Below are 25,291 nucleotides of genomic sequence, written 5' to 3'. Positions count from 1 at the left end.
TGTCTAGGCCAGCTCCACCACTCAGGGTCCAGATGTCTGCTTGCTGAGGTCGGGGGTCAAAGGAGGTGATTGACCCACAGCTCAGAGCGACCTGTCATCAGGTGACCCAGGTCGCCCCCCCACCCCCGCTGCCTGGGAAGCCCCAGGGGGTGCAAGGAGCTCCTGGGCCGGGCAGTGTGGCCGGTTATGCCCTGGAACGGGCAGCCCCAATCCTCCAGGCCTGCTTCCCGCGCACACCGCGCGTCCGCCACAGGCGGGGGGCGCTGTGCCCTCACCCCGACACCTGCAGCTGCGTGGGCCAAGCCCACCTGCCACCTGTTCGGTAGATAGAAGCCTTGCTGGGGCAGAGCCACACATGCTGACTTGCATGTCGTCTGCCCAGCTGTTCTCAGGCCACAACAGTGGGGCTGGTGGTTGTGAAGAGACCACGTGACTCAGGGACGCTAAAATTCTGACCACCCGGCCTTGTGCAGGGACGATGGCCCAGTCCCGGGCGGCAGTGTACCCACCGCCGTGGCAGGGGTGGCATGTGGCCGCCAGTGCACTGGCCCCTACAGGCTCCCGCGTGGGGACGTTCAGTGGCCAAAGCAAGTCCTCCAGCCTGGCTCTGCTCAGTGGGGATGGGGGTGGAGTGGGGTCCAGGGCACCCAGGGGAGCCCAGGTGTTTGGGCCAGCCCACGGCACCATTTCCCTGGACGCTCCGTGTTGTCTGTAAGCTTTAACTGCTCGACGCAGAGGCCGGCAACCTCGGAGAGCAGAGGTGACCCACGGAAGCCGAAACCGGCGTCTCTGTGCCCGCCGTCTGTGGACGGCCGTGGGTGGGACCTGCACCCAGCAGGCTCTCACCAGACTCGGTGTTTCTCAGCTTCAGAGAGACCACGGCTTACAGGCCAGCTTCAAATAAGCCAACAGAAGCCCTTGAGATCAGAAAGATGTGCTTTAAAATCAGTGAGGAGGGGAGTGTTTGAAATTCAGCAGCGAGAACATCAAAAGGGAGCATTTCTCTAGCGTCTGAGGAGTGAATTGGAAGAGCCCTCCCGGAAGCTTCCGGGCGTCTTTCAACGCATCCGCCTGCGTGTGGGGTGGCCTGCAGCCCCTCTCGCCACCTCTTCTTGTGTCGGCCCGGGACAGGCTCTAAGCGGGGAGTGCGGGCACCGACGCGCCGGGCTCCCCGCTGTCAGCCCACCTCCAGGCTCCTGCGCGCACTGCCCGTGGGGAGCCTGGGCTTGTGTTGAGCATTTTCAGAAAGTTACAAAGGTAATTCTGTGCCTTGTCCGGAGCAAAATAAAAAAAAAAGTACCAAGCAAGCACGAGACAACTAAACCGTCTCATCCTTGAGAACGTTGCACGAGAAGAGCTTTCCCTGCAGACGTGGGCAGTGCTGTCCCGACTTGCTGGCTGCAGGAATGAGAACACTGGCCGCCTGGCCCGGGCTTCTCGTCCACCACGTCAGCTGCCGACCTTGTCTGTTCTGCTGCGACGTTAAGGGCAGGGACTGCTGGGCGCCGGCCATCGCCAGCGGCTGAGGGACGGGCCCCTGGGCCTGGTGAGCTGCCGGTCCCTCCGTCCTCCCTCTCGTTTGGCGAGCTCTTGGCTAAAGGAGCAGCCCGGGCAGATGCAGGAGGACCCTTGTTGGACCCCAGCCCCCGGGACCAGCCGGCCCACCAGGCGACAAGGACACCGCTCGGGGCAGGGAGTGCGTGGAACGGCACAGCCGCTGGGAGGTGGGCCTGCTCTGGAAGGAGGCGAGGCCTCCTGTGGGACTCCATGTCTCCTCAGGCCCTGCTGCAGAGGCTCATGGCTCAGGACCCTCCCCACCTCCCCGCTCCTCTCGCCCAGCCCCGCCCCTCCCAGGCCCACCATGTGGACCACGGTATGGGCGCGGCTGCACACCCAGGCCCTGTAGCCGTGGCCCGACCATGGCCACCGCTAGCTTGAGGCCTGGGAGCTTGGCCGAGACGGAAGCTGTGCTCGGACCCTCAGTGCCCGCAGGGGCCCTCCACACGGGGGCTCGCGGACACGTGGATGGACGACAGACACGCTGAATGGGGCTGCGGGCTCTTGAGTCCCACCTCTCCATAGGAGACACCTTCTGTTTGAAGGCGGGAGACGGGTCATTGGGATGTGAACGTCATGCATTTTGTGCAAAGCCAGGGACGATGCTTTCGTCTGTGGACACACATGGAAGTGGGGGGTGGTCTACACTAGCTACTGGCACCTTCCTGTGAACAAAGACCACCAAGCAGGCGGACTCGTGTGTGGGGAAGCAGAGCGAGGAGACCGCCTGTGACTTTTTTTTTTTTCCTGCGGTACGCAGGCCTCTCACTGCTGTGGCCTCTCCCGCTGCGGAGCACAGGCTCCGGACGCGCAGGCTCAGCGGCCGGCTCACGGGCCCAGCCGCTCCGTGGCATGTGGGATCTTCCCGGACCGGGGCACGAACCCGCATCCCCTGCATCGGCAGGCGGACTCTCAACCACTGCGCCACCTGGGAAGCCCCCCGCCTGTGACTCTTCTTGGTGGAAAAAGGCTCCACCTGTTGGTTCAGAGTCGAACCTCGCGATGCCCGATGGGTGAGAAGTAGCCTGTAACTGCCTTCCCCCAGCCCCCAACATGTTAGCGCTTTGCGATTTTCACCCCTGCACTGAGCAGGTCAGCTCCCCTTCGTGATGACCCGGGGAGGCCTGTCTTGCTTTTGGCACAGCTGTGGCCGTTTGGTCCCCGCTGCTGGCCCCGTGGGACGAGGGCAGAGGCCGGAGGCTTGTCCTCTCACTGCAGACGACACCTCAGGTGGGTCGGCCGACTTCTCAGCGTGCTGGACTGCTGCCTTGTGGGCAAGAGCAGCTGGGTGCCAAGAAAACCTTATTTACAGAAGCAGGGACAGCACGGCCAGATGTGACCTCGGAGGAGTCTGTCGACCGCTGAGCAGACCTGGACTCAGAAGCTCAGGGCTGAGTCAGTAGTTTGTGGGCCGGTCGGGCCACCTGAGGTGAGCTTGGCCTCCTGGTGGCCTCTGCCTCAGGTGGCCAGCCAGCTTCCTGGGGCTGATGGACAGAACCGGGGACGTTCCGTCGGCACAGAGCGACCGGCTCCCTCTCCAGGACAGACCGTCTCCTCCAGGTTCCTTGGCCTCCGACCTCGAGCTGCCAGCCCAGGCCCCGCCCACCGTCCTCCCTGCCCAAACCCCTGGCCCTGCAGGCTGTTGGGTGTTCTTTTTGGAACCAAGCGAAGAATCAGGCTGTAAGCGTTTTACTCTGAAGTTTTCTTTGGGAAGCACGTTCCTGAGAGCCTGATTTTCACCCCGTGTTATGGAGTGGTGGCGTGTGCTGAATAAAACATGCCCGTTTCACGGCTCCTTTTTAGGGTGATGACAGTGCCTTCTGGACACGTGTTAAAAGTTAAAGTGAGGTGTTTCTTCCTGGGGTCTTGGTCTGTGTCAAGGAAGGCGACTTGGAGCCCCTTTTAGCTGGGGTGCAGCTTGCCAACCGCAGACCCTTTTCCCTTTTTTTAATCCCCGTGGGAAATAAAAGGCCTGGTTCGCAGCTACTGCTCAGGGGCCCCGGCAAGGGCAGCAGTGGAGCCTCTGGCATCTGCTAACAGCCTGACGGTTTAGAATCAGGGTCCGGGGGCGCCCAGCGTAGACTCCTGTGCAATGCCTGTGGGCTGTTGCTGAACGAGGCCTAAGGGATCACTGGAGTCGCCCACTCCATGGGCTCAGTGACCCCGAGGACTGAGCCACTGGCATCCTCACACTGTTGGTGGCTCCCCCGGGTTGGGCTGTGCTCGACTTCTGGGCTGAGCCCCAGCACGCGTCCATTGCGAGTCAGCTGAAAGGAATTCCACCTCATCACGGTGGACCACCTTCCCACGTCGGGGCCCCGCGTGCATGGGGCTGCGCCAGGCCCGGGGGGAGGGGCGGGGTGTCGCCAGGGTGCAGGAAGGGTCTGTCCCCAGGCTGTGGTCCCAGTTATTTCTGTCCAAAAGCAGCTGGAGCCCTCACCTCCCTTCCTTCCTCCCTGCCCGATTCCCTCTCTCCTGCCAAGCCTTCACTAATCCCTTAAGGCCCAGAGCCATTAAAAAGTAAGCCATTAAAAATCAGAGCAGAATCAGCCTCGGGGCCCTCAGCCGGGAGGAAGCAGGCCCCAGTCCTGGCGGGAAGCCTGTTCCACGTTGCAGCCAGAGGGCGTGGGGCACGAGACAACCTGGCGCTGCGAACGACCTCAGACAGACTTCCCGTCCCACCCCGTGTGTCCTAGGAGCCGTGCGTTAGGGTGTGGCCGTGCCTCCGGTCAGCGCCGTCCTCCCAGGGCTGGACTGCTACAACTTGGAGCCCCCTGCCACGCCTGGTGCTTGCGAGCCCTTAATCCTGAGAGGAGGCCCCCCTGTGCCACGATACCCCTGAGGGTCAGCACACAGCTGCCTCCCGGGCTCCTGGAGGGACCGCCATCTCAGCAGCCGCGTCCTGCTCTGCTGGGTCTGTGTCCTCGGCTGTTCACAGCTCAGCTGCCGGCGGGGGACACCCCTCCACCTTCCATCGACAGGAACAGAGATGAAGATGGGACCCGGAGGAGGATGGCTGGCCCCACCGGGGAGTCACAGCCCGGGCTCCCACCACCGGGCACAACGTCCCAAAGGGCCTTCATCTGGGCTCCGCACTGCGCAGGGGGGAAAAGTCAGAGCCCCGGGCTCAGTGGGTGGAGTTTTAGATGGTCTCCATCTCAACCTTGACCTTGGGAAGAAAGGCTTGTCACAGGTGTGGCCTCCCATGCCCCCGACCCAGCTCTAAGGGAGGGTCTGGCCGTGAGATCCCACTTCCTTGCTCTGTGGCCTTCGTGTGTCGGGTTTCAGCTGACGGCCAGGCTCCTGTAGGGCAGCCTCGTTGCCCCAGCGCTGGGGGAGCGCCACAGGCCTGCCGCCCCCAACACGTGTCGCGCGGAGTTGACGGGTGGGGGTCTGGAGGCCCACAGCCATGGCCAGCCTCTCCCTCTGCCCTGGAGGCAGGCACCAGCCTCCTCTGCACGTGTCGCCTCCTGTTGAACTACGGCCCGAGTGGCCGGCAGGCAGCAGGGTGCAGAGACCCCCGGCGGGCCACCTTCCAGGCACGGTGGGACTCAGCAGCCCCCAGCCGGGTCATGGGGCTTCCCACGTGGTGCCTTTGGCTGGTTGGCTGTTTCAGGAGAGCTTATTTGGACAGGAGGCCCTTTGACAAGAGCAGGGTCACGGGTCTGGCTCCGTCCAAGCCAGTCGCGTGGGCCCTGCCACCCGGCTAAGGCCCTTCGGCCCCACTGTGGCCAGCAGTGCCGCGTCTGGTCAGCAGAATGGCCGATCATCAGGGTCCCCTCACGGTCCTCTCCTGGCCCCTCCTGGCCCCCCACAAAGGCGGCTTGTGTAGAATCCAGTAAACATGGGGTCACCTCAGCCATAGCTTGATCTTGAAACAGACCTCAGGTAGTCGAACTCTGTCGTTCTGTGTATCTTACTTTGAAAATGTAGTGGAAAACCACTGCTGATAGTAAAACGATGGAAAATTTGAACATACAGATTTTTAAAAATACGAACTCAAATCGCAGCTCCCTAAGTAAAAGCATTATCATTTGTATGTAAATTTCCCCATGTAAATGCACCCATCGTTTTACAGAATCAGGCTAAACCTAGGTGTCCAGTTCCCTCACGCCATCCCGTTTGCTGTGCTCCCCCAGCCCTCCACACCCACCTGTGCAGGTCCTTCTCCCAGGTCGTGTGGGGCTGTGTCGGTCTGCAGACGGAGTCTCGGGTCAGCCATCTCCTCTATCTGCCCTTTCTTGCAGCCGAATCTTCTCCTGTGGCTGCAGAAAGAATGATGCCAGCATTTCCTGAGCGCTTGCTCAGAGCTTTAAATTACTGTGTCTAATATTCCAGCTAACCTAGAAGCTGGGGGCCACGGTGGCCCCATCTCCTCATCCCTCCAGGGCCTGTGTCTTCACTGCGTGATTTCCAAAGTCTCGGGAACCAGGGATTCATGTTTTGTCTGGTATTCAGGTGTTCGGGTGGAGGGTAAATCCAGTGCCTGTCGCTCGACCGTGGTCGGGGCAGAAGTCCACGGCTCGATGGCATAACCCGTCCAGGGTCGCACGCTGAGAGCTGAGGGCACATCAGCCCGGTGCTGACCCCCGAACGTACACGTCCAGGTCGTGCCCACCCTGAGCCCCTGGTCGGCCTCCCCCAGGTCTCGTGCTCCATCCCTTCTCGTGGCATCTCTGTCTAGCCAGTCGCGGAGGCCGGAAACTCGCTTATCCTCTTCCTTCACGCCCTTCAGCCCCGGAACCCACTAGTCGTGTAGGTAGAGGGGGAGTAACGCCCACCGTGTGCACGTCCTAATCCCCGGAACCTGCGAATACGTTGCCTTCCTTGGCAAGGGACAGGGAACTAGAGACGGAAGACGGTCCTGGGTCCCCTGCGTCAGAGTCAGAGAGAAGCGAGAGGACTGACCGCCTGCCCTGCTGGCTGTGAGGCCGCAGGCCTGTGAACTGGTGACTCCGTGCTGGTTAGGGCCCTGGGCTCGCGGTCACTCGCTGGTGCCTCCCCTGGGGACGAGGTGGTGGGGACGCACACAGCCCCCAGCAGGGGCTGCCGGGCACTGGCCGGCTGGGTGACTGTGAGCCGCGCACCTCCTGCCTTGGGCCTGGGTTCCCTCATTTTGTGAAGTGGTGACAGCAGCACCTGCCTACGGGCGTTTCTGCGAAGTAAATGCGTTATTCCCGGCCAAGTGCTCAGAGCAGAGCCTGGTCCCTGGTGAGCTCTGGGTGGGCGTGGCCGCTGTTATCCCTGCTCTTACCCTCCTTACCCACGGCCTCCTGCACAACCAGACCCCCTGTGCCTCTCATCACCCTGACCGCCGATCCACGACTGAACGTCCTCGGCAGAGACGTGGGCTGGTGCCCTTCTTACCAGGTGTGTCTTTGGCCTCCAGGTGCCGCCCAGGATCCACAGCTGGATCGGGGGGCTCCCGGGGCTCCCCCTGCCCCTGGTGCTCCAGCCTCTGCTTCCAACCTGCAAAGCTTGCTTTCTCCTCCTTCTCCCTTCACTGGGTGCTCAGGGAGCCCCTCTGGCCACACCCAGCCTCGGCCTCCGTTGTGTGCTCTGCGGCCCTGCTCTTGCCAGGACCCCGTGTCTGTAACGACCTGCCTGACGCCTGTCCCCCCACCCCAAGGAAACCCCCGAGATCGCAGGCCGTGTCTGCGCCCCCAGCCGGGCCTGGGCTCAGGTGGTCGGCGGATGCCGCCTGCCCGCTCCTTGTCAGCGAGCAGGGAGGGCCCCTCACTTGCTCGAGGGGAGCCGTGGGCCTGGGTGCTGTCTCCCTGGCTGCGGGGCTGTCCCTTCCTGGGGGCAGGCGTGCTCAGCGAGCAGGAGACCCGGAGTCTCTGGGCAGAAAGGGACGTCCCCACCTTCCTGGCTCCGCAGCTTCCACACGGCAGCCGCAGGGGCAGGTCTGAGGAGCTGGGTCCCTCCCGCAAGTGCAGAAGCTCGGTGCGCGGGAAGGCGCTCGGGACGTCAGTGGCCTGGGCGGGGGGGGGGGGGGGGGGCGTTCCGTGTGGGTGTCACACATTCTCAGTCTACCAGAAGCTCCGAGTCCCGACGAGGAGAAGCAGTTCTGACGTCTGCCTGAGGGGCTGCTGACGGGCTGTGGTCCCCGGGGGACGGGGTTGGGAGGCTGCCTCGGAGACCAGAATCGAGGTTGGAGCTGGTCAGCGATGGGCAAGAATGACGCTCCCCGCACAGCAAGAGGGCCCTGAGACGGTCGGTCCTGCGTGGGTTGTCCTGCCACCCCAGGCCTGTTCCAGGTGCTTCTCTGCGATTTGTGCTTCAGTGCTCTTTGTGCCCTGAGGACACACACGTGGTGACAGGTCACCTTCCCCACCTGCCCGGGCCCTGAGGGCTCTGCCCAAGGCTGCTGGGTCCCTGTTCCTCCGGGGTCCCTGTCCTGCCCTTGTGGGAGGCCTCCAGGAGGGGAGGACACCCCAGCTCCCTCAGCTTCGAGGTACCCCTGGGTGTCCCCATCTGGGTTAGTTTCCTGGAGCTGCTGTAACAAACCAGGTGGCTCAGAGCGGCAGGCAGTGCCTGCTCAGCGCTCTGGAGGCCAGAGGTCCAAAATCAAGCTGTCGGTGGACCGGCTTCTCATGGGGCTGCTGGAGACCCCACCCAGGCCCCTCCAGCATCTGCTGGCCGCCAGCACCCCACCTCCTTGGCTTGCAGATGCGTCGCCCTCATGTCTGCTCGCCACCTTCTCACCTCTGGTGTCTCTGTTCTTTTGTGTCTCGTGGGATGATCTCATCTCAGGATCCTTGCCTCATATTACCCCTGCAAAGACCCCGATTCCAAATAAGGTCACCTTCACAGGCACGAGGGCCATGACTCGTGCACTTTGGGGACCAGAGTTCAACTCGCCAGGCCACCCAGTACCCTGAGCAGAAAGATGGGATGCCACCTGGGGAGGGCAGGGGCGGCACGAGCCAGTGTGTGGTGAGGGGACTCGGGGGACGATGCCCCTGGCAGGCTGGATCTACGGGGTTCCCTAAGGATAGCCCAGCATCATCTTGCAGCCCAGAGCCCGCTGCTTGGCCCTCACCCAGCTCACCGTGCACCTGACACTTGGCAGGAACCTCCTGCAAGGCGGCCATCCCTCCGTCGTCTCGCAGAGTAGACCCTTGAAGCTTTGCGCGCCTCGGGTCAGGCAGGAGAGGCAGTGCTTTACATCCTGGCACCCTCTAGCTGCCCCCCGTCCACTGTCAAAGGACCGATTTTCTTTAGCTTTCGGGGACACGGTTTCTAAATAAGCTGACATGTTGGAGCATGAAAGGTTTTGTCGGGATTTTCTCGGCCAGACACAGGAGGAATGAATCCGAGTCCTGAGAATGAAGGCCGGCCACCCCACCGCCTCTTTCCGTGATGGACACGGCACCTCACCGTCCGGGCCAGACGCGGGCCGAGCGGTTTCCTGAGCTGCTGCGGGAGGGACGGGGGTCGCTGGCTGCCAGGCCCCCTCTGGACTGAAGGACGGCTACTAAAGCCGGGCAGCGGGACCCGGGCCGTGGAGGCCACAGAGTCAGGCAGCCGAGGGGGCCAGATGCCCAGACTCCACCGCGGATGCTCCGTACCCCTGGAGCCTGTGTCCACTCACTGTCTCCTCTTGTCTGTTTCCAGGACGCCTCGGCCGGATGCACCCCAGTGGCTGAACAGCAGGGCACAGCTCCCAAAGTCCAGCTGCCCCTCAACGTGTGAGCTGCCGTTTATGTTTTTGGGGTCCCAGCCTTCAGCGCCTCCCCCACCCCCGCTAGCGTGTCCATGTGGGGTTTTCTAGCGTGTCACCTGCTTGGTTCTGTGCAGCTCACAGGACTGCTGGCGGGGCCGCCTGGCCAGCAGGCTGGTGGGTTCAACATCACTGTCCCCCCGGCATCCGGTACAAGCAGGGGGCGGGGGGTGTGTCCAGATATTTGATGACACTTTCACTGGCCACCCAAGAAAGGGCCCCAGAGACCCCTGAGGAGGTGGGCCCCGTGGGGCAGAGGGCAGCCAGAGCGGCCGACATCACCAGCTGCCCAGATGCAGCTCTGTGCCCACTGCCGTCCAGTGCACAGCAGCTGCATGTCATCCCCAAATCGAGCCAGATGAACCGTTGCTGGGAAGTGAGATGCTTGTCTGTTTAGAGAATCTGCTCTTGTTAAATGACAGCTCCTAAAAGACGTGCCGTTTAAAATCGCCATTTAAAGAGTGTTCTGAAGAATCACATTGCTGGCTACTCTGTTGTGTGGCAATGAGTTCAGTTACTTGAATGACCGTTTAAGGTGGAGAATATGAATTTGGAAACAACGTGGCAAGGTAGGAGGTTCCCAAGGTCCAGTATGGCCAGAGGGACACTTGGAACCTGTGTAGTGGCAGAACAAAATGGATTTCAAGCGAACGATGCCTTTTGAAAATGCAGTTTGCCAGTCTTCAGAAGGATTCCTAGAAGGTGGTTATATCCGCTGGTACAGGTTCACCTTCTTCGAGCCCAGGCCAGACGCTTACCTCTACCTGGCGGCAGACAGGAGTCCCTGAACATCCTGCTGTGACTGGGTGATTGCCGAAACCAGCTAAGTCAAGGACATTGGGACCTACCTATCTTTGCGTAGCTTCCTGAGGGGACGTAGGTTAGTAAGTGGTGTCTCGATGTCTTGAGGCAGAAATTCAGGCCTCACCAACACTGGACAGAGGCACCGTCTTCCAGCTAGCTCTCTGGATGAGTTCCAACGGCCTTCACTCAGACCTGGGGCCGGGGCACCCGGGGAGGGATGGGCAGGGGTCTTGCTCATGAGAACTGGGTGCAGGACTCTTTACCTGAGGAAGCAGGCCTGGTCCATGGGAGACGGTGAGGCCTTACTGTAGTTCCCCAAGTGCAAGGCGGGACAGGAGAGCTTGTGAAGCATGAGGCCCGGGTGTTTCATCTTGGCGTCCCCAGCAAGGTGCCCGGCACGCAGGCTCTCAGTAACTCTTACTTGTTCGGAGAGAGCCGGATCCTCCCCTCCTGGGTGCCGAGGGTCCTGGCAGCAGCCCAGAGCCCCTGCTCTTGTACACCAGGTCAGCCACCCAAGGACGCCACTCTGCCTTGGAGACCCAGTTCCAGGAGTATCACTCCCTGAGAGTCATCAGCACATGCTGGAGGCCTCAGCCACATGCAGACCTTCCACATCCCGGAGGGATTTTAAGTTTGGTGCAGAGTTTGGAGGGACTTCTTTCTCCCCCTGCCCTCCCTCTGCCCTGGGGCATGAGGGGGTCAGTGTGGTCCCCAGCCCCCTGCCGACTCCCTCTGCCTCACCTCCAGAGCATGGCCGTCCCTGTTTGGGTGGAGATTTTCATTTGGGTAACAGAAGGGAGTCAGATACATCTTTCAAAGGGTGACAAGCCTTTTGGCAGGAATGTATCTGTCGGTCATGGTGGTCATACATGGACCGTGGCCAGCACGAGCGTACTGGACTACGGCAAGTTAACGCGTGCGTTCTGTGGCCGTATGGTTTGAAGTCAGAGACACCGTACCTCCAGCTTTGTTCTTCTTTCTCAGGATTGCTTTGGCTATTCGATGTCCTTTGTGATTCCGTGCAAATTTTAGAATTATTTGTTCTAGTTCTATGCAAAATGCCATTGAAATTTTGATAGGGATTGCACTGACTGTAGATTGCCTTGGAGGGTATGGACATTTTAACAATACTAATTCTTCTAATCCATGAGCACAGAATATCTTTCCATTTTTTGTGTTTTCTTCAGTTTCTTTCATCAATGTCTTATAGGTTTCACTGTTTTCACCTCCTTGGTTAAATTTATTCCTAGATATTTTATTCTTTTTGATGCAGTTGTAAATGAGATTGTTTCTTCATTTTTCTTTTGGACAGTTTGTTGCTAGATTTCTGTATATTAATTTCATATGCTGCAACTTTATAAAATTCACTGATGAGTTCTAGCAGTTTTTTGGTGGTATCCTCAGGATTTTCTATGTATAATATCATGTCATCTGCAAACAGTGGCAGTTTTACTTCTGCCTTTCCAATGTAGATTCTTTTTCTTTTTCTTGTCAGATTGCTGTGACTAGGACTTCCAGTATTATTTTATTTTTTAGAATTGGGGTATAGTTGCTTTACAATGTTGTGTTAGTTTCTGCTATACAATGAAGTGATTTCAGCTTTATGTATACATATATCCTCTCCCTCTTAGACCTCCCTGCCACCACCCCCCCCACACACCCGCCATGCCACCCATCTAGGTCACCACAGAGCACCAAGCTGAGCTCCCTGCGCTATACAGCAGGTTCCCACCAGCTCTCTGTTTTACACATGGCAGTGCACATATGTCAGTCCCAATCTCCCAGTTCATCCCACCACCCCTCCCTGTGTCCACACGTCCGTTCTCTGTGTCTTCCAGTATTATGTTGAATAAAAGTGGCAAGAGTGGACATCCTTGTCTTGTTCCTGATCTTGGAGGAATTGCTTTCAGCTTTTCACTGTGGAGAATGATGTTAGACGTGGGCTTATCATATACGGCTCTTACTATGTTGAGATATGTTCCCTCTGTATCCATTTTGTTGATAGTTTTTTATCATGAGGGGATGTTGAATTTTGTCAAACGTGTTTTGAGTATCTATTGAGACGATCATGTGGTTTTTATTCTTCAGTTTGTTAATATGGTGTATCACATTGGTTGATTTGCAGATGTTAAACCATACTTGCATCCCTGGAGTAAATCCTCTTGGTCACAGTGTATGATCCTTTTAATGTATCGATATTTTTGAATTCGATTTGCTAATATTTTGTTGAAGATTTTTGCATCTATGTTTGTCAAGGATATTGGCCTGTAATTTTCTATTTTTGTGGTGTCCTTATCTGGATTCGTTATCAGAGTAATGTTGACCTTGTAAAATGAGTTTGTTTACCCTCCTCTTTAATTTTTTGGAAGAGTTTGAAAAGGATAGGTATTAAATCTTCTTTGAATATTTTGTGGAATTCATCAGTGAAGCCCTCTGGTCCTGGACTTTCGTTTCTTGGGAGAATTTTGATTACTAACTTATTCTCCTTACTAGTAATCAGTCTATTCAGATTTTCTATTTCTTCATGATTCAGTCTTGGAAGATTATACGTTTTTAGAAATTTTTCCATTTCTTCCAGGTTGTTGTTGGCGTATAATTGTTCTCAGCAGTCTCTTATGATCCTTTCTATTTCTTTGGTGTCAGTTGTAACTTCTTTTTTCATTTCTGATTTTATTGGTTTGGGCCAGTTCTCATTTTTTCTTGATAAGCCTAGTTAAAAGTTTGAGAATTTTGTTTATCTTTTCAAAGAACCAGCTCTTAGTTTCATTGATCATTTCTATTGGTTTTTTTTTAGTCTCTATTTCATCTATTTCTGCTCTGATGTTTATTATTTCCTTTCTTCTACTAACATTGGACTTTGTTTTTTCTTCTTTTCTCTAGTTCCTTTAAGTATAAGGTTGGATTATTTATTTGAGATTTTTCTTGCTTCCTGAGGTAGGCTCATATCACTGTAAATTTCCCTCTTAGAACTGCTTTTGCAGTGATCCATAGATTTTGGATCATTGTGGTTCTATTTTCATTTGTTTCTACGTATTTTTAAATTTCTCCTTTGATTTTGTCAATGGTCCATTCATGTTTAATTTCCATGTTTTTGTGGTTTTCCCCAATTTTTCTTTTGATTGATTTCTGGTTTCACACGATTGTGGTCAGAGAAGATGCATGATATGATTTCTACCTTCTTAAATTTATTGAGACCTGTTTTGTAAACTGGTGTGATTAATCCTGGAGAATGTTCCATGTATGCTTGAGAAGAGCGTGTTTTCTGCTGCTTTTGGATGGAATGTTCTGTATGTGTCCATTAAGTCCATTCTCCTCCTGAGTTTGGTGAGCATCGTTTTGACCATTACATTTAACCCTTTATCAGGTAGATTGCTTATCTCCATTTTGTTTAGTTCTTTTTCTGAGGTTTCATCTTGTTTTTTCAATTGGAACATATTCTTCTGCCTCCTCGTTTTGCCTGACTCTCTCTGTGTTTGCCTCTATGTATTAGGTAAATCAGCTCCTTCAGCTCCCAGTCTTGAAGGGGTGGCCTTATTAGGAGATGTCGTGTGGGCCCAGAGGTGCAATCCTGCCTGGCCACCAGAGTCAGGCACTCGAGGGTCCCCTGTGTGGGCTGTGTGCAGCCTCCCGTTGTGGGGGTGCTGCAGCTACTGCTGAGGCATGCTGGCGGGTGGGGCTGGCCTCCGAACGTCCGTGGGCCCAGCTGCAGCAGCTGCTGGGAACTGGTGGGCAGGGCTATTGCTCAGCTGGCCGTGAGGCCTAGCCAAAGTGCAGGGTGGGCGGCGCTTCATCAGGGCATGCCCACTGACACTAACAGGTTAGATGGAGCATTCCAAAATTGCGCCCACCAGCCGGCATTAGCAAGGTAGCCTGAGATCACGGGTACGGCTCCCGCCAGAGACTCAGTTCCCAGGGAGCAGCCCACTTGGTTCCCGCCTCTCTGGCAGCTGCTTCAGCGTCAGTAAGTGGGCTGTGAGCTGTTCAGTCTGGTATTCTTGCACTGGTTTTTAGGTCGAGTGAGTCTGCACGTTCAACTCCACTGAGAGCGGGTTTTCCACTCCCTGTGCTTCTGTAGTCCTCCTGGGTATTCTCTGTTGGTTTTCAAAGCCGGGTGTTTTGGGGGCTGGTCTCTCTGAGCGGGATCTAGGGTTGGGGGCTGCGTGTGGAGCTTGAATCCCTCACTCCTCAGGGAAGAGACCCGTCCCCTGTGGTCCCTCCTGACTGGATTGCGGTAGCTGGGGAGGGGTTTTCCTGGGCAAGTCCGTCTCTCTGCTTCCCCTGCCCGTCTCCACGCTGTCCTTCTACCCTTCGTGGTGGAGGCTCTGTTCAGCCAGTGTTCAGGTCCCTTTTCAAGGAGGTGGTCCCACATGTGGCTGTGGACTTGCTGTGTCCGTGCGAAGAGGCGAGCTCGGGAACTTCCTGTGCTGAACCCTCTCCTCAGCTGATCCTGCCGACTGAGAGCCAGCGAGCGGCACATGTCGCGCTGACCTGAGCCCATGCGGCCCTGGCAGCTAGAAGAGCAGGGGCAGACTCTTCCCAGGAGGAATGGAAAAGAACCTTCCTTACTCCAGAAGAGACGAGCAGGCCTCATATGGAGGTGGAAGGGTGTGAAGTTAATGACGGCATTAAAGTTCTTTCATCGCTGCTTGATTAGAGCCTGTGGACAATTAACAGCAAGTGAAGATCTTACGTAGGAAAGAGCAAGTAATACGGTGAGCTGGCAGCTCTTCCCACGGTGCCAGGCTCGGTGCTCACGGCCTCCACTGCCGGCTGAGGGCGCCGGGAAGGGGCCTGACACTCCCCCCGCCTCACACAGGGCTGCGTCTGCCTGGAGGAAGGGTCGCCTCTTCGATGGGCCCGAGAGCCCCCTGCCGGCCACCGGGCTGTGGAGAAGAGGCGCTGGGATCCAGACGCTCCCACTCCTGTCTGAAATCAGTACCAACCTTGTGTGTGAACGCACAGAGGCGAATCCCGGGCCTGCTCTGCACGTGACGTGGGACCCCCTGCGTCCTCCGTGGAGGCCTGTGCTGAGCTCAAGGCCTTTGGAAGGAGTGGAAAGGGAGGGTGGGGCGCCGGGAACCATGCGGCTGCTGCCTGGTTCCCGCATTTCACCCAGGCCCGGCTGGGGCCCCAGGTTCCGTGAGGATCAGGGATCATCCTCCAGCTTTCCCAGGATGGCAGCACACAGTGCTGGTGGGCGCGGCTGAAGGCGTGGGGTGGGAAGGGGTGCAAAGGATGCACCCTACCCTGTGGCCGCACTCGGACCTGGACGGGGTGACCCGGCGCACGGCAGGGACCGCGGAGCTGCAGGCGTCGGGCTGGGAGCCGGCTGGTCCCTCCGGGGCGTTTTCTTGAGTCACAACAGGGGAAGCAGATGCCACGTTCCCTGGCCAGCGCCGCCCCAGCGCAAGCTGCACGCAGGTGTGCAGGCCCCTAGTGCAGGAGAACGCCCGTGGGGAGGTGGGGGGCAGAGGTGTTCCAGGTGAACACCCCCCAGCCATGCACACTGAGAGGCTGAACTTGAAATATTGAGACCAGAGGAGGGATTACTCCTCAGAGAACGAATTTAAAATAAAGATGAAGACAGCAAGGGCATTAGTGCCCTGGTGCCACTCAGCACAGGCCCCTCACGTGGAGCCCCCGCTCCCCGGCCTCTCCTGCCCGGGCCTCTCCCCAGCCTCCCACAGTGCCCCCCACCCCCGCCAGGTCCCTGAGGCCACGGAACCACCTGCCTCCAGCTCGCTGCTTTGTAAACACAGATTCTCCATCTTTTTGAGCCTCAGTGTGCTCAGCTGTGAAATGGGTGGGTAGCCCAGCCTCAGAGCTCACGTGGGGCTTGGGCGAGACCATGACTAATGCCAGCTTCCTGCGCTGCACCCTCGTCCTGCCTCGGCCCATGGCACCCGAGGTGGGGTGGGGCTCTGCACGCTGCCCCATGGGTGCAGCTGCCCGTCAACAGCTCCCCATCAACAAGGTAGGGCAGAGTTCTGACTCTGATGACTTGGAGGAGGAGGGCGCCTCGTTCCCCCGGGGCTGAAGGCATCCTTGGAAGTAAGCCCCTCTCCCCCACGTGGTTAGTGCCCGAGGGGCACCAGAACCAGTATGCCTCCAAGAAACAAACAGCTGAAACTGGGAAGGAAACCTGCTTCCCCCTGCTAGACTCTGGGCGTCCCACGTGAGGAGGCGGGATGCAGAATAGATCCAGTCTGCCTGCAGACTCGCTCAGGACGCGCCTCAGCAGAGCCCGTGGTCCTGGAGGCTGGCGCTCCGGCCGCGGCGGGGCCCACAGTTGGTCCAGGCCGGTCGAGTCGACTGGTGGTTTCCGCCAGGTTCGCCTCAGTTGCCCGTTTTCTGCCGTTATGACTTCGTCAGGAACCGTGGTGTGTTTCTCTAAAGTACCAGTGGGATTTTGAAAGAAGCCTGTTCTGATTTAAAGGCTTAATCCAGATGACTTGAGGCCCACGGTCTGAAGAATGCTCATTCTTGTGTGATGGGAAGATGCTGAGAAGTCAACACAGACCTTGTTCCCTAATGGCTCGGGGATCCCAGAATGCTGAGAGACCATCACTCGTCCCCGGAAACGTTGCTCTGTCATCTGACGGCCGCTCCCCAGATCACAGACACACACACGGCTCGTCGGCTCTTTGCCGAGGTCTCTGACACTCACTTGCTTTGAAAACCTGAGTTGACTCCGCCGTAGAGGTGGGTGCTGGTGGACGCTGCGCCGGGGGTGGGGGGCCCGCCCTGGGCAGCTGAGACCCCCGAGCCTCACGCTCGCCACCCGGGGTCTGTCCTCTCCCGGCAGGGACGGCGCCCCCTCCTGCAGGAGCCCCCGTGTCCACAGCTCCACGGCAGGTGGCCCCTGAAGTCGCCCAGTCCCAGGGGCTGGAAGGGTGGGTGGGGGCAAAGAAAAAGGCCACCTGCCAGGCCCTGGTGGAGGGACCCTGACCCCCCCGGGGCTGCACGCCGGTGGGTATCCTTGTTAAGAGACGCCCTTTCAGCTCCCATGTGGGCCTCTCGTCCCTCCAGCCCCCCACCTCCCTCTGGACCTAGCTCCCTGTGGACCCACACCTGTGTCATCCATCCTCTGCTTCTGTTCGCTTCTTCCCTTTCCTTTCTGGAGAGCAGCCCCTCTGCCTTTCCTTCTGTCCTCCTGGGAGCACCTCCCAGGGCACCCCTCCTCCTTCTGGTCCCAGCAGTGTGCTTGGACCCCAAATGAGGAAACTCAGAGCCCGCTTCCCCCACTTATCCTCATAGCCCAGCTTGTCCAGCAGAACTCGGGGCTGGATGAAACCGTTCCCAGTGCACACACACGTACACACACACACACAAGTACATACATACACAGAAACACGTGCACACATACATGAACACATGTGCACACGTGCACATGCGGATGCGTTACATGCACACATACACACGGACACACGACCACATGCACCCCTTTTTCTTCAACAGTCTTGATCTTAGTCTCAAAACCAGAGTCCCTATTTTATTCTTTCCATAGATGTTGATTGCGCACCTGCCTGGTGCAGACACTGTTCTAGACCCTGGGGTGGAGCACGAACAGGACATGAAAGCCTCTACCCCATGGGGAGCATGCTGTGGGGGAGGGCAGATGAGAGGGGAGAGGGGCCCCCAGGTGGAGGAGGCAGGTGCAAAGGTCCTGAGGCAGGAGTGTGCGTGTGTGTTCGGGAGCACCTCAGTTTGCTGGGTCCCCTCAGCTGGACAGGCACACGCACCCTCTTCTGGGTGGATCCCTGGGTTCCCTCAGCAGCAGATGGACACAGCCGCAGGGCAGCAGGTGGCCACCTGCCAGGATCCCAGCTGAGGACAAAAGATCTGCCCCAGAAGGACAAGCTGCCAGGACTCCTCACGGGAGAAGGGAACCTGCACTCTCCACACACACCCTCCTCGAGGTCGCCCGCCCTGCAGTCCCGTGGGACAGGAGCCTGGGAAGAGGGGCCTCAGTCAGCAGGACTTCAGCCCACAGACCAGGGGTTCGAGGGAGGTTGCCCAAGTCATGACGCTTGCCCACGTGTCCCCCAGCTTGGCGTCCCCCTGGCCACTGTGGGTCACCGGCAGCAGAATCAGAAAGACTGTTCTCACACCACCGAGGGGCAGAATGAGGCAGACGAGTGAGATCTGTGTTTCACTCTGTTTCCTTGAGAGCAGGCCTCATCCTTATTGGCTCGTAGCCCCCCAGGACCAGCCCAGCGGCCTTCCCCCCTCCCTCTCCCCCATCCTGCCCCCCGGTGAGGCAGTCTGGGTGTGAACGCAGTTTTCGTGGGACGTTGGTTTATAGAGATTCCTCTTCGCCCTCCGAGAGGCCCGCGAGCAGCACACACGTGCAAGTAGAAGGATGACACCAGCTCTTTGTTGATCGCCTGGTGTCACGTGGCTGGCGTGAATCTTCACCCCAGACAAGGAGGTCCTCCCCATGGGGCCTCGTTCACCCTCCCCGAGGGCCCAAGTCCTTCCTCTTGTCAGATTTGTCTCTATGACCCAGTCCATCCTCTCACTCCAGGGGAGCAGGGTAGTGGTGAGGCCAGGCCTTCGCCTGGCAGGGCAGGGGCATCCAAGTGGCGTGGGTTTTGTTTAGTTTATCTCATTTTACTGAATTTTACAGCTGGGACGTCTGTGCTCTGCGGGGTCTCCGCCTGTTCTAGCCTCTTCCTCCCAAGGCCCCTCTGAGCCAGGAGGCCTCCCTTCTCCTCGCCTGACCCCAGTGAGTTGTGTCCCATCTCTGCGTCACCTTGTAAGAGGGGCCCCCAGGGTCAGGAGGGTGCTCTGGGGGTCGGTGAGCTCCTGTCTTCAGGAGCCAGCCCGGGGAGGGGGGGCAGGGTGCCCACCAGGCGCATCCTGGTAGGCAGCCCAGGAGACGACGCTTCTTAAAAATGCAGCTTGGGACTTCCCTGTCGGTCCAGTGGTCAAGACTCCGTGCTTCTATTGCAGGGGGCGCGGGTTCGATCTCTAGTCGGGGACCTACGATCCCACATGTTGCGTGGTGCGGCCAAAACAAATGTCTTTAAATGCATCTGGTTCCCTGTTGGAGTGAAAGCCGCGCCACTTTTCCTGCCCAGATCGCGTGAGCAGTGTATCTGCCTGAGACCACTCTCCCGTTAGGTCACACTCACCGGGTCCACAAAGCCCCAGGGTAGCAGAGCACTTACAGCTGGTGCCTGAGGGCGCAGCTTCCAAGCCCTGGGCCAGGGTTCACACCACTGCATTGTTCCAAGAGGCTTAAAAGAAAAGCAGGATTTCAATTAGCCACAGATCTGAGGAGTCCCTAACTGGGCTGCCTTTTCCTTAAAAGGGCCCCTGAGTCTCTTCCAGCTTAGATGGATGAGTAAGCAGCAGGTAAGATGAAACAAGGAAATCCCAGCCCGGGGCTGCGTAGCTCAGCCCCGTTTTCCCGAAGGCTTTCTCTTGCCCAGAGTGTCAGGCGTGAAGCAGAGAGAAGAGCATGAAGCAGGGGCCCAGAGAGCTGGCGCCACCATCTCGTCTGGCAGGTCCTCCAGGGCCTCGGGCGAGTAGTGGGGCCGCCGTGCGCTCCGCCGGCCGGCTCAGCGCAGGGCATGGGGGCCATGGCTGCTGGGTCACCAGGGGAGCTCGGTCCCTTCCCTGCCCGCCGCTCCTGGTAGCTGATCCCAGCTGCGCCCCCTCACCGGCCTGCCTCTCCTGCCGCAGGTACCTGGCGCTCTATGCCTACAAGCCCCAGAAGAGCGACGAGCTGGAGCTGCGCAAGGGCGACACGTACCGCGTGCTGGAGAAGTGTCGGGATGGCTGGTTCAAGGGCACAGCGCTGCGGACGGGGCTCTCGGGCGTGTTCCCGGGGAACTACGTGACGCCCGTCTCCAGGTGAGGTGTGCCCATGAGGAGCAGAGCCGCGCGTGGCAGCTGCACACGGGGGCGGGCATTCCAGGGCGGGACCTCGTGGGCACGTGGGCATGTGTGAATGCGTGTGCGTGTGTGCACGTGTGAGTACAGCGGGTGTGTGTGCGAGAAGCACATGCCATTCACACACGTGAAGGCAAGATTACATATTCCCAGAAGTTAACCATTATTATTGAGTGGAGCATTATGTGTGATTAATTTCTTTTCTTCCTTGTGACTTCCTGTGTTTTACAAATTTACTGGTAGTTTTTATAACCTCGGAAAAGCAAGTTAAAAAATTCGCTAGAGATGACCCAGGGTTGTCAGATGTTTCCATGGAGGGGAGCGTCCACTGCAGGGTGGAACCCTGGATTACCCAGCCCTGGTTCACAGCCCAGGACACGCAGGTCCACTGGAGGCTCGCCCCCGGGCTTCTGCTCTCTTTGGAACAAGACTTCAGGAAGACAACTGAACAATGCCCAAACCTGCACTGACGACGGACCAACTCGCACCTTTGAAGCAGCGGGGAGGGGAGCCACGCCACCCACGGTCCCTCCTGGAAAGGCCCACCATTTGTGAGCCCCATGGCCCCATGGCCCTGGACGAGGAGGCCCTTCTCCCCACAGCTGCTCCGCAGAGGCTCTGCTTCCCCGGGGCCCTCCCACATGGCCCCGGACCCTGGCAGCAGTGCCTGCCCTCCCCCACGTGTGGCTCTGGGGTTTCACGACTGAGATCCTGAGGGGACAGAAGGGACGTTTTCCCAGCTCTTAGACAAATGGAAGGCATTTGATCCCTGAAACCGGACCCCAGGAGCTTCCCAGCCCAGACCCACATGCTGAGAGCTGGTGCACGGCTCAGCGCCGGCACGTGCAGAACAGACCATCAGAGCCCGTCTCGGGGTCCTGTGCTCCTTTGTGTTCCTGGGCTGTCGACACTGGCTTCATCTGGAAAGTATGGGCAAAACCGCAAGTTCCCCGGCGTCCGTCAGGAGCACAGGGCTTGTCTGCACCCTTTCCTGGAGGCCCCAGAGCCAGGAAGCTGTGTCCAGAGGGAGACGGGTCCTGCTTCCTGCCGCCTGCCGCCTGCCAGATGCGTCCAAGCCCATTCCTTCTGCACGTGTTGGGGACACACAGCTGTTTGTTAGACTAAATCAAGGCAGTGGCTCTGGAACAAAATATCTGATTAGCATCATTTCTGTTTCTTAGGGTTCTCTTGCTGTTTCTCACATATTCGCATCGAGAGACCGTGCCATTGTACAGGGGGCTCTGCTGCCAGCCTGAGCTCTGGGCATCGCATGCCTGCAGGCGTCCTCTTGGTGGTACTTCAGGATTTGTCCCCGGACCACGTGGCCTGTGTGGCATGGTTGCATCTGTGCCCTCCCCTGACTTCATTCTGTTTACTTCCTCAGGGTTCCTGTAGGCGGGGCTGGGCCACCCCGGAATAACGCGGTCGGAGGGTCTCCGCTGGCCAAGGGGATGGCCACAACGCTTCACCCAGGCGGTGGGAGTCTGAGTAGCCCGGCCACGGCCCTGAGGCCGGCCCTCCCCCTCACCATGGCCCAGGCTCCGGCCCAGCACCAGGCAGTCTCGCCCGCACTGAGCAGTTGTCTGCGGCACTCAGTTCAGCCGGCGGCCAGCCAAGCCCGGAGCGCCGGCCCCCCAGGTATGTGGTAGGCTCCCACGGGCCTCATTCTGCTGGAAAATTTGAGGAGGGTGGTCTCAGGGTCAGAAGTCATGAGTATCCTTTTGGCCCAGGTCTCGAGCAGTCCATGGAAGGGCCCGTCGTAATCATGAACTTCTGCTAATCTTGGGGGATGTGTTGACTTAATCATGTTAGCCTGTTCTGGCCGCTGGAAGGGAGTAGAGAATTCACAGGTGTTTATACACTTCATGTAGCCAGAGGACTGGGTGGACCAGTGAGGTTACCTTGGCGCCTCTGGGCACCTTCGTCAGCCGCTGTGGGTCACCTACGTCCAAATGCCAGGTGCTAAGGGGGTCTCCCGATTAGGCAGCACCCCCAGGACAGAGCTGGTAATGAGACAGATCCACAGGGTCCCTTCCTGAAACGCTTTGAGGCTGGAGGGAGTGATGGCCATCGACTGTTCACCTTCATGCGGCTTCACCAATAGGCAGACTGACCAGAATTCAGGAGAACCCAGGTCGCTCCCAGTGTAGCGTGAGATGACGGAAAGTGTGGGGTGGATGGTGCAGGCATGAAGAGGGGTTAGCACGTCTTGCTTGGAAGCTTGGCAGTGAGCTAAGAGGAGCTGCTAAGCGTGGCTCACATGATGCTCCTGGGAGCCAGGCCAGTAACTTTCCGACACGTAGAACCAGTAACATTGTCACCATGTAGTGACAAGGGACCCAGGACAGGAGAATGTACCGCTGAATTTCACTTAAATGACACAGAATTCCTTTTCCCACCCCAGCCTCATTCTCAGAAATCATCTCTCTTCTTTTCAAAGTAAGGCTTAAAGGATAATAAATGTAAATTCTTTAGAGCAGTAAAGTACACTGTTTTCTAGACTCTGGCCAGCCAGAGACGGCCCGCTAGGAGTCTCCAGAAAGCATCTCCTTGGTGTGAGAAGCCCAGACGACACTCAGCACAGTGGGGCCACAGTCCCTCCCAGTCGCGGCCAAGGGACACGAGAGGGGCGGGTGTCCGGGCGCCCCCCGCCCCCCATTGTCGGGACGCATTGCTGAGCGCTGGCGGGAAGCCCAGCGTTTCAGAGCCGGCCCTGCTCTCAGCCCCGGGACTGGCCCTTAGGGCGGCGGGGCCAGTGGCGGGGGGGGGGGGGGGGTGCGGGCGCTGTGACGAGGCTGGTGAGGGGTCGGTCCTAGGCAGAGCTGCCTGTAGCACCCAGGCAGGGGGGAGGGAACAAAGGCACAGAAGTGCGAGGAGCGCGTCCTTGTCCTCCAGATGGAGCGGTGCAGGGAGGGCAGCAAGCAGGGCGGGTTGAAGTGCTGGGGGCAGCGGGGGTCCTGCGCTGGGGCCCCTCCTACCGGGACGGCGTGCGAGGGCGTGCCCCCGGCGGGCGTGGCGCGTGCTCAGCGCAGCCGCTGGTACCGTCCTGTCAGAGGACAGCCCTGGAGCGCGCAGGGCACGGAGTCAGCAAGGCGAATGTGATTCATTACCAGCGGTCAGGGCCAAACTCTAGTCCAGGCCGCGGGAACCCCCAGGGCTTCTGAACAAGAGGTGACGCTTTACCAGACGTCCCTGGGCACAGTGGGGAGGAAGAGTTGGCTTGGGGACTGGCGAGGTGCTGCTGTCCAGGTGAGAGGTGACAGTGGTCTGGCCCCGGGGCTGGGGTTGCAGAACTGGGACAAAATAATGAGCTATTAGGGGGCACAGGGGCCACGTGGAAGAGCTGGGAGGGGCAGGGCTGCTAGTGCAGTTTGCCGGTGCCGTCCCCTGACCTAGAGGCGCCCAGAAGGGTCTGGCTTACGGGGGAAGGTTGGCCTGTGGCTCTGAGGGGTGTCGTGGGCGCTGGTCCACTGTGGCCCTGGCTGACCTGGACCGGCCTCCAGATGTGGGGCTCCCGTCCGTGTGTGAATCCCCCCTCGCCACGGTGGGGGCGGTGCTGCTCGTCCATGCCTGGCGGGTGAGGTGCTGCCACCGGCCTGGACTCTGGACAGACATCCTGAATGTGGCTTCCTTTCAGAGGACAAAACTTGAGGGCCCTCTGGGTCCCGTTTGGGGGTGAAGGTGGTGGTGAAACACCCAGCTTTTCAGGGGACCAGGGTGGACTTCCTGTGCCCAGTGCCGGGTCATAGTGGGTGCAGAGTGGAGTTCCTGTGCCCAGTGCCCGGTCATAGTGGGTGCAGGGTGGACTTCCTGTGCCCAGTGCCCGGTCATAGTGGGTGCAGGGTGGACTTCCTGTGCCCAGTACCTGGTCATCCATGGGTGCAGGGTGGACTTCCTGTGCCCAGTGACTGGTCGTCCGTGGGTGCAGGGTGGACTTCCTGTGCCCAGTGCCTGGTCATCCATGCGTGCAGGGTGGACTTCCTGTGCCCAGTGCCTGGTCGTCCGTGGGTGCAGGGTGGACTTCCTGTGCCCAGTGCCTGGTCGTCCATGGGTGCAGGGTGGACTTCCTGTGCCCAGTGCCTGGTCGTCCGTGGGTGCAGGGTGGACTTCCTGTGCCCAGTGCCTGGTCGTCCGTGGGTGCAGGGTGGACTTCCTGTGCCCAGTTCCTGGTCGTCCATGGGTGCAGGGTGGACTTCCTGTGCCCAGTGCCCGGTCATAGTGGGTGCAGGGTGGACTTCCTGTGCCCAGTGCCTGGTCGTCCGTGGGTGCAGGGTGGACTTCCTGTGCCCAGTGCCCAGTCGTCTGTAGGTGCAGGGCCTACTTCTGGTGCCTGGTGTCCAGCCTCGTGCTGGGTGGTGTTCCCAAGCAGCAGTGGGATCTGTGACAAGGAAGCCTCATGGGTGGGCTTGGCACTTCCCTGGTGTAGAGCCTCCAAGACTGACTCTGCCATCCCAGGGACCCTGTAAATGCCTATAGTCCTTCATATGTGGGTTTTGCTTAAATTAATGAAAAGTAAGGTCTGTTCTTGCAGCTGGCCTCCGGGGCCCTGGGGAAGAGCCAGCTGTCTGTGTCCTAAAGGAGTCTCTGCAGGAGTATTATCTGTGCCAGACCTCTTGCCCCAGCCGCTACCTTCCAGCTGGCCCTGGCTTAGAGCAGCTGATGGTGTTTATTTTAGCCTCTTGCTGTGATGCAGCCACTGAGCGCCTAATGATCAAGTGAGCCCGGGAACTCCCTGACTGCTGCTCCATGGCTGGTGAGACGTGCACCGAGATGCTGGTCTCCTAGGCCCTGGGAGCACCCGAGCAGGTTCTGGGCAGCCCGCGTCCCAAGCCAGCTCCCTTCTGCCTGTGAGCCTCTCATCCACTCACCCAGCCCGCCTCACGCATTTCCCTGTGCCTGGTGACCCCGAGAGGCTGGGGCGGGCCTCCAGCACGGCTGCCCTGGCTCTGCACCAGGTGCCCTGCAGTGGCCTTTCCGTGCCCCGCCGTTACAGCACCCTCCCCAATTCAAAGCAGAACGTGACCTGCCCGTCTCATTTATGGAACAGAATGAGAGCAGAATAAAAGAAATTGGCACGGCCAGGGCAGAACAACACTGCCTGTCTGTCCTCGATCACCATGGTAACCACCACGGGTGACAGGCGTGCTCTTCCATCTGTTTAATTTTACGTGTGGGAAGAGCGAGGTGCAGGATGGTTTAACGGCTTCCCCAGCACGTTCCAGCCCAGGGCTTGTCCCCATGCTTGTGCTGCCACAGCCAGGCTACGGGAGGCTCCCCCCATCATTTCAGTAATTAAATGCCACG

The 25,291-nt window shown here is 58.6% G+C and overlaps 1 protein-coding gene across 3 annotated transcripts in view; it reads left to right on the top strand.

Annotated features, from left to right (window-relative positions):
- Nucleotides 1-25,291, top strand: part of SH3RF3 (SH3 domain containing ring finger 3) — a 206,834-nt gene that overhangs the window by 136,968 nt on the left and 44,575 nt on the right. For all 3 annotated transcript variants that reach the window (XM_060309733.1, XM_060309732.1, XM_030845045.2), the window contains 3 exons: nt 9,178-9,251; nt 19,778-19,948; nt 21,372-21,625. In XM_060309733.1, the coding sequence (XP_060165716.1) occupies nt 9,178-9,251; nt 19,778-19,948; nt 21,372-21,625 (499 nt within the window). The remainder of the gene's footprint in view (nt 1-9,177; nt 9,252-19,777; nt 19,949-21,371; nt 21,626-25,291) is intronic.

The sequence above is a fragment of the Globicephala melas genome, chromosome 12, assembly GCF_963455315.2.
Source record: "Globicephala melas chromosome 12, mGloMel1.2, whole genome shotgun sequence".
NCBI lineage: Eukaryota > Metazoa > Chordata > Mammalia > Artiodactyla > Delphinidae > Globicephala > Globicephala melas.
Note: the sequence above shows the minus strand (reverse complement) of the source record. Positions and strands in the feature narration are given on the sequence as shown.